An 8,377-nucleotide genomic window follows, 5' to 3' on the forward strand; every position below is an offset into this window, starting at 1 on the left:
AATATACCCGCGGTAGGTATTCCTGTCGTAACAGGCGACTAAAATACCAGATTCAAGGGGCTGTGTAGCGCAACCCTTCAGGTTGCCAGCGCAATATAGCTTCTCCAAACCCAATTGTCAACCTCACCTATCCGCGGCGAATCCTATCTCACTAACAGACGAGGCTCTGGCGACCCCAAGCTCCTCATGGGTTTTTGGGGGTAGGGAGAGATGGCCTGAAGGTTTAATGTGGCCACATGAATCGTTAGCACCTTAATGGTGCTGTGTTACCGGAGCGTACCGGATCTGTATCCGGCAAAGGATCATCACACCGATAACACTCCCCAAAGCCTTCGGGGCACAACCTTATCGCTACAACAACTGTTTATTTTTCTATCTTACAATAAAATATTTCAAATATCTAAAGAAATAAAACTATTATCCATAACGAAGTAAAACTATTAACTGTATGGTTCTATGAACACTCTGCACAAGAGGCGTTTCACTTCAGTTTTAATTTTTGCGTTGCTCATATTCTTCATTTTTTGAATGAGTTTTAACAATATTAATATGTTCCAATGTCCAGCACATATCATACCATTTCAAATTAAACGTAATAAACCAAAGTGGAAATGTAAGCAAAGCGAGAACTTTGAGAGTACAAAATTAGATGAGTGCAAAACATTGCAAAAAGTATCATAAATGCACAATATCATTTCTTCTTGGCATCTTTCAGACCTGCGCCGGCATTAAATTTGAAGAAAATTATATCACCATCTTCAACAGCGTAATTACGCCCTTGCTGGCGATATTTTCCAGCTGCTTTAGCAGCCGCTTCTGAACCTTCCTCTTTAAAATCGTTGAAATGCATTACTTCAGCCATAATGAAACCCTTCTCGAAATCGGTGTGAATACGCCCTGCAGCTTGTGGTGCCTTGGTGCCTTTCTATTAAAAAATAAACGAAAAGCCTGATTGTTATTTCGCAACACTAGGCATTTACCAATTCAGTGATACACACCTGTATTGTCCATGCCTTAACTTCATCCGCACCAGCTGTGAAGAAGTATTCTAGTTGCAAAGCTTTATAGCCAGTAACAATGATCTTATCCAACATGCTTTTGCATTTAACTTCCTCTTCGTACTGCTTACGCTCTAGGTCGTCCTTTTCAACCAGTGTATGCTCAAAAGCGCCAGAAAATGGTATAATCACGGCACCTGGATCGTATTTATCAACCCATTCTTTAATTTTTGGTAGCCATTTGTTTCTTTTGCGTATAAAGTCCTTTTCCGACAAATTTACCAGATAAATCACTGGTTTCGATGTAAGGAACATATATTTGTTAAGCGTTTCAATCTGTTTAAATAAAGAGTTAGAATTATGATTTTGGAGAGCAAGTTTAAAACAGTTAGTATTTGAATACTAGTAAATGTAGTAGTAAAGTAATGGGATATATTTTCATCCTAAAAATCTTAACGTTTAGCTGCCATAACGGAAAGGTTAGGGTGCACTCAGAAGGTGCCGTAGAATAAGTTGTAACAGTACTTCGACCTGCTTAGTCGGTACAGCAAATCATGGAAACCAACTAAAGAGGTTTTCCTCAAATAACAACCTTTGTGGTCATGGTAAACCCGATTCAATACTGTAAATAGCACTCCTGTCGCGGGACAGTTGTTAATTTCGTAGCGATAGAGAGATCATTTTATGGGTTTTGAGAGTGTAATCTCCCTCCTTTTAAAGCGATGTAAACACTCTCCGACGGTGTTGGGGAGTTTTATAGATGTTGATGGTCCTTTTCTTCAATGTACTAGCCTGACCATCTTGCGAACGGTTGAATATGGCTACATTAAGCCTTATTGGCTATACCGCTTGGGTGTGATTTGACATGACCACCTCTGACCAGGAACTTGGACTGGTTAGAGCCTTTCCTGCTCAAAAATTTATATATTTGACGTTAATATTTGTAACAAGATTTACATTGCCTACTTGAAGTTAGCGACCATTTAAGATTTTTAAAATTTATATTGATAATAAAAAAGCGTGCGTTTGTAGGGATTCTGACTAGACATTGAATAGTAACATGGCGGTGCAGAACGGAGCTATCCAACCCTCAGTACATTCACTACTTTATCCACAGAGAAGAATTATATGGAATTTTTCGTGAGGAGAAAAAGGCGTAATTATCCGTAGGGATGGATATAGTTGCACTTAACCGCCCTTAGCTACATACTAGTCTTAAAGGGTTTCCTCTGTGGAGCAACTGTTTCAGCCTTATCAAGACTTTTTATTTTGGAGTACAAGTTAAACCCACAAGTCTTTCACTTACATCATGAGCATTCCAGTCGGCAAATCTTAAATGCCTTTTCTCATCCACCAATATGCCCTTAATTTTCAACATTGCATCATATTCGGGTTTTAGCTTTTTGTCGCCACCACGCGCCACAACTTTCTCTAGTTTATCTAAATTCTGCAATAATTTTTCTTCATCCTTGAGGCGCAGTTCCTCGGAAATAATGTCTAAATCACGCACTGGATCTACTTCACCCTCAATATGTGTAACATCAGGATCTTCGAAAGCTCGACATAAATGGAAAATAGCATCACAAGCGCTAATGTGTGACAAGAAAGCATTGCCTAGACCTTGACCTTCAGACGCGCCCTTAACCAAACCGGCAATATCAACGACATTGAGGTAAGCCGGCACCCTCCTAAAATATGTAGAAAGAATTGAAATTAGTAATTTATAATAGTACTCAGTAGATAGTTAAAATTGAACTTACGAAGCTGGCTTATGATATTCACATAAAAAATCGAAACGCTCATCAGGCACTGGTACCCTACGTAAAGAATGGAAAAAAAAATAAAATAAAAGACTATTAACACAAAATTCAATTTGTAGCTTAAAATTTTTTTTTTTTTTTTCATTCATATAAGTGCAAATATCGTAATTGAACAACTTAAGCTATAACGAGACTGCAGTGCAAAATGATTATCTTCCATTTGCGATTAGTAGAAAACTGGTTTTTGATACAACTATTGTCAAATGCACGGTCGCGATTGGTAATGCATTTCAACGGCCAATCATTGCAATTTTATATAATTTCCTGTAATTTGAAAATGTCCCGCAGCAATGGCCATTTTGCTTAAGCGACACTCACTACAACTAAGAATACTTCGGTCAATTTATGGTCATCTGCTAGCTTAAGTGGCCGCCATGGGTGTAGCCAGGACTCCATCAAACGTGGGGAAGGTACCGAATTTATTTAGCTTATTTTCTAAAGATATTTATGGAGATAAAATATTTTTAATAGTTCCTTATCCAGGGAATGTATCTTCCTGTTGTTGTTGTTGTAGCTATAAGGACACTCCCCGAAGGCCTTGGGGAGTGTTATGGATGTTGATGGGTCCTTTGCTTCCATTCAAGTGTCAGCGAGTTTTGCCCATTTAAAGCACATATTCTGAAGTTCTATTGAGAAAGAGATTTTATACCTCAGTCGATTCAGAACATTTCAAATTTATCGTGAGAGATTTCCGTTATTTCTAGTGCAGTTTGCTTGAAACTGTAAAATATTGTAACGAATTTACTTGCAAATCCTCTTATTTGCAATCCTCTGCTAAGTTCGAATCACTAAACTGTTGAATAAATAACTCCAATTTGTAATAATGCAAAATGGCCTTTATTAAAGTACTTCACAATACACTCAACTGTGCAACGAATAGCTTGCTTAATAACCACACTGATTGATAGCTCAATGAAACTCTACTATTCAAAATAATACTGCTATTGCTCGCTAGATATCGTCTTAATCGCAACTGCTTGACAACTCAAATCAAACTGAATTACATTTTACTCCCTTGTGCCGCTTTTATAGTTTACGCTGCATACATCTAGGCTCTTCTATTTCCAGAACTTACCAACTATTTCGAGTGTTTATAGTTCTCATATAGTTTCTACTTGTTTACAATTTTCTACTTTTCAGCGTCTCTCAGATGTATGTGAGTTTGTAGTTTACAGTCTCTCGCACACACATAGGCGTATAAGTAAATGCACCTGTGTGTGACATCTCTGCTGCCTTATATATGTGTATACATGATTTGATTATTGACGTGAACATCGCTTAGCATCGCCTTAGTGATGGTATAGCTTAGGGATGCTAATATCCGTGACACTGCCCTCCACCTAAGTCTGATCGTCCCGATCAGACAAATCTCTCGATCTAAACGCTGCTAGCATCGCCAAATGTACCACTCTTCTACTCCGTGGTTTCTCAATGCTTTGTATGCGGTAGATGGTATCACTGATCTTCTTCACAACCTTGTACGGGCCTTCCCAACTGCACCGAAATTTGGATGGAACACCTTTCCGCCGGTGAGGGTTGTATAACAGTACCAAATCTCCCGCCAAGAAACCTTTCGAATTATTTTCCTTGTCGTACCTGTGTTTCATCTTACTACTCATTATCCTGGATCGTTCCCTCGCACTCTGTTGCTTGACCAATGAAGAACTACTTCGCAGAGCTTGCGCTGGACGGATTTCCTTTGCATAATCAGTATCGTTCCGACGCTTCACAACAGTAGTGTGCCTTGGCTTGAAACCACCCTTGCATTCTTTCTTCGTTTCTGTACGTCCGTTAGGGCTTTTCAATGCCATTTATAAAGCTCTGAATCTTCACTCTTTCCGTGTATTCCACGGGTGCATCCGCATTTGCAAGATGAGCCAATCTTTCAATGTCCGAAGCAAACTCCTGCAAAGTCTCGTTAGCTTTTTGGTAGCGGTTTTGCAATTCTATTTGAAATATCTGTTTCCTGTGTTCGCTTCCGTATCGCCGTTCTACAGCAGCCATCACTGCGTCATAACTGTTCCGTTCGTACTCTGGAATAGTCTGTAAGATTTCGGCAGCTGGTCCTTTCAATGCTACGAAGAGTGCTGCAACTTTATCTTCATCATTCCAGTTGTTCGCTGTCGACGTCTTCTCAAATTGGAGCTTAAATACCTGGAATGGAACAGAACCATCAAACGTTGGGGATTTTACCTTCAGAGTAGACGTTGAAGTGATTGGACGGTTCAATTGTAACTCCTGAATCCGATCTTTCAAAGCATCCATCTCGGCCTCCACTTTATTTTGTCGTTCACTAACAGCCTCCAGCTGCGATGAGAATTTTGTTTCCTGTGCCTCCAGCTTTGTTGAGATACGTTCTTCTTGTGCTTCGAGCTGTAATGTTATGCGTGCCTCTTGTTCTTTTAATTGTTCTGCAATTTGTGACGCCATGTGTGTTTTCTGTTCTTCCAATTGTGATGCCATATATGTCTTCTGTTCTTCCAGTTGAGTTTCCATCTTGGATGTTATCTGTGTCGACATTTCTGAAATGCGTGCCTCCTGTGATTCCAATTGTGAAGAAATTTGTGACGACATTTCTGAAATACGTGTATCTTGTGCTTCAATTTTCGATGTTACTGTCGACGTTTGTGCAGATATTGCAGCCAATATCACGTTCAAGTCTGTGCTGGTAACCCTTTGCGATGTTTCGTTTTTCTCTTCAATTTTTGTTGTCTCCTCGCCATCAAGATGAAAGACATACTCTTCCACATCAATTCCTTCTGCTTCCATTGCCTCTCGTAGCCGTGCCTGAAGTTCAAGTTTAACGCCGCTTGTATTCAATCCACGGCTCTCCAACTCCTTCTTTAGTTGCTGGATCTTTAATTCACTGAACTTTGCCATGTCCAAGTTGTATTCCCAATCTTCGGAATTTATTCAACAATTCCTCTTCTGACACCAATTGTAACGAATTTACTTGCAAATCCTCTTATTTGCAATCCTCTGCTAAGTTCGAATCACTAAACTGTTGAGTAAATAACTCCAATTTGTAATAATGCAAAATGGCCTTTATTAAAGTACTTCACAATACACTCAACTGTGCAACGAATAGCTTGCTTAATAACCACACTGATTGATAGCTCAATGAAACTCTACTATTCAAAATAATACTGCTATTGCTCGCTAGATATCGTCTTAATCGCAACTGCTTGACAACTCAAATCAAACTGAATTACATTTTACTCCCTTGTGCCGCTTTTATAGTTTACGCTGCATACATCTAGGCTCTTCTATTTCCAGAACTTACCAACTATTTCGAGTGTTTATAGTTCTCATATAGTTTCTACTTGTTTACAATTTTCTACTTTTCAGCGTCTCTCAGATGTATGTGAGTTTGTAGTTGACAGTCTCTCGCACACACATAGGCGTATAAGTAAATGCACCTGTGTGTGACATCTCTGCTGCCTTATATATGTGTATACATGATTTGATTATTGACGTGAACATCGCTTAGCATCGCCTTAGTGATGGTATAGCTTAGGGATGCTAATATCCGTGACAATATCTTTGCAGAAGGACCTTCCGTTATATTACCACCTAACAGTATATATCCCGCCTTTTTAAGAGGTAGACGGGCCCATATCGTTATAGAATTCAATTTTTCGCAAAATCAGTGTAATGGCGATTGGGATTAAGGTTATACGTGAAATAGTGGCTACAAGTAATTATTAGATTCATAATGGTTTCAAAGTTCGCACTTGGCATTGCAATCTGGATATAGCAAACCATAATTTTTGTCGGAAGTTGAAATTATTTATCTACTGGATCCCTTTCACAATTGGCACCACATTTGAATGGCTTGTTTTATATCGGTCACCCTGTAAAAGGCTCGGTTACCCTGTAAAAGGCTCTAGTTTCTAAAGAGATACACATTTCACCTCCCACTATCAGTATCCTCCTTTGCATGTACCTTTTATGTACGCCCATGCTTACCATAAAGCAATTTATTCTGTTCGAGAATCTTGCCATTTCGCACTGGTGGCAAGATGGTAAACATAAAATATCTTTTAAATTTAAATCGCACTAAAGCAATTTGCATACGATATTAACAACGCCCATTATTGCTTGTTTTACTTATTTCATTGATTCTATAGCGAACCAAAATGTTAAGCGATTAAAATATAGGATTGGCAGGCGGCACTCCTCTCACTCAGTGACCAACAGCAGCACAACTATTCATATAAAAGCCTTGTAGGTACTGTATACGGCAGAATAATTTTTAAAAGATTATCATAATTTTGTATTGTTTTTGAACATGCAATGGCGGAAATCTAGGAAAAAATAGCCATCATACGCCCAAAAGTCATTTGCAGAATTGAGCAGATGCACAACCATTTGACCCAACAATAATTGAGTTTATGCAAAGACTCACGGCTGCAAAGTAGCATGCGAATTCTTGAAGCATTTAATATAATATTGTGAACGGCTTACTGCTAGATCATATGCAAATTATTATAATTATTTTTACAAAAAACAAAAGCTGTGTGCCTGACTTGCATCCAATCAGCTAAAGGCACTATATCATCTACTCCTCTCCTAAGAGACGTACAGACAAGTACGTGGCTTAAAGCATAACAGATAATTGGGATACTTATTCTCATTCGGATCGATTGTGCAGAAGGGGAAATTCTCCGCTGGTGCAGCACTTTTAGTCAGTACATTGAAGAACGTTGACTTGCCTACATTGGGTACACCAACAATACCAATGCGCAAGTTTGTGCCAATACGCCCAATCAATGGTTTGCGTTCAGGTTCTTCTTGCTTTTTTGGTGGCATTTTATAAGTTCAGTTGTTATCTGCAAATATATTAAAGTAATTTAGTTCTTTAAGTATACTAGTGTTCAAACGTAAACGCATTTTGTCTATTTTTGGAAAATATTTGTATTGTTGGCAGTGGCCAGAAACGACTAGCATTTGATATGCTTTGCGTAGCACATAACCTCAATATTGAAAGCAAAATTTTACCTTTATCTTTTGCTAAATGCATAAGCTTTTGTTTTCTACGGTGACGCTGGAATATTGTTAATAAATAAAAACACTTAAATCACCATTTAAAGTTAACTAATCCATTAAAATTTACTTTTGTTTCGCCTTCCAGCCGGCAATCAATCAATATGGTCACACATGCACGAAGAGAAACGTCAGATGTCGACAACACAGTCAGCTGATAGTTGGACGACTATTGTGAATCGACGAAAGATACGGTTGCCATATCAAAAAAAATTTTTGGACAAAGTTGAAACTGGGGAAAGGATAAAAATTCTACTTAGTGGATTTTCAATATACATATGTTAACATTACAAATAGCCGAGGGAGATGTTCCAAGTATCAAAAATACAAATAAATATCGGGAGGGAGTTTCAAACGACACGTATTGACTTCTACAACAATAATCCGAAGGCGGAAAAGAAAAATTTTATCTCTGTCCGCAGACATTTGAAGTTGGAAATTTTCATGTGGTTCTTCTAATGTTGTTGTGCACTGAAACAAATTTTGTGTACAAAGGAATTTTGCACGGATTTA

General features: G+C 38.5%; 1 protein-coding gene across 2 annotated transcripts; it reads right to left on the reverse strand.

Moving 5' to 3' along the window:
• Positions 1–447: 447 nt before the first annotated feature.
• LOC137251382 (obg-like ATPase 1) lies at positions 448–8,025 on the reverse strand. 2 transcript variants are annotated; one of them, XM_067785844.1, is made up of 7 exons: positions 7,935–8,025; positions 7,820–7,865; positions 7,450–7,650; positions 2,759–2,819; positions 2,305–2,686; positions 999–1,334; positions 448–925 (listed from the first exon to the last, which is right to left on the reverse strand). In XM_067785844.1, the coding sequence occupies exons 3-7, from the start codon at positions 7,628–7,630 to the stop codon at positions 692–694; spliced, it is 1,194 nt and encodes a 397-aa protein (XP_067641945.1). In that variant the 5' UTR covers positions 7,631–7,650; positions 7,820–7,865; positions 7,935–8,025; the 3' UTR covers positions 448–691. The 2 variants fall into 2 exon arrangements, with proteins under 2 accessions (XP_067641945.1, XP_067641946.1); XM_067785845.1 differs by lacking the exons at positions 7,450–7,650; positions 7,820–7,865; positions 7,935–8,025 and adding an exon at positions 3,894–3,937 and having other exon boundaries at positions 2,759–2,815.
• Positions 8,026–8,377: the final 352 nt, after the last annotated feature.

The sequence above is a fragment of the Eurosta solidaginis genome, chromosome 4 (assembly GCF_040869045.1).
Source record: "Eurosta solidaginis isolate ZX-2024a chromosome 4, ASM4086904v1, whole genome shotgun sequence".
Lineage (NCBI taxonomy): Eukaryota > Metazoa > Arthropoda > Insecta > Diptera > Tephritidae > Eurosta > Eurosta solidaginis.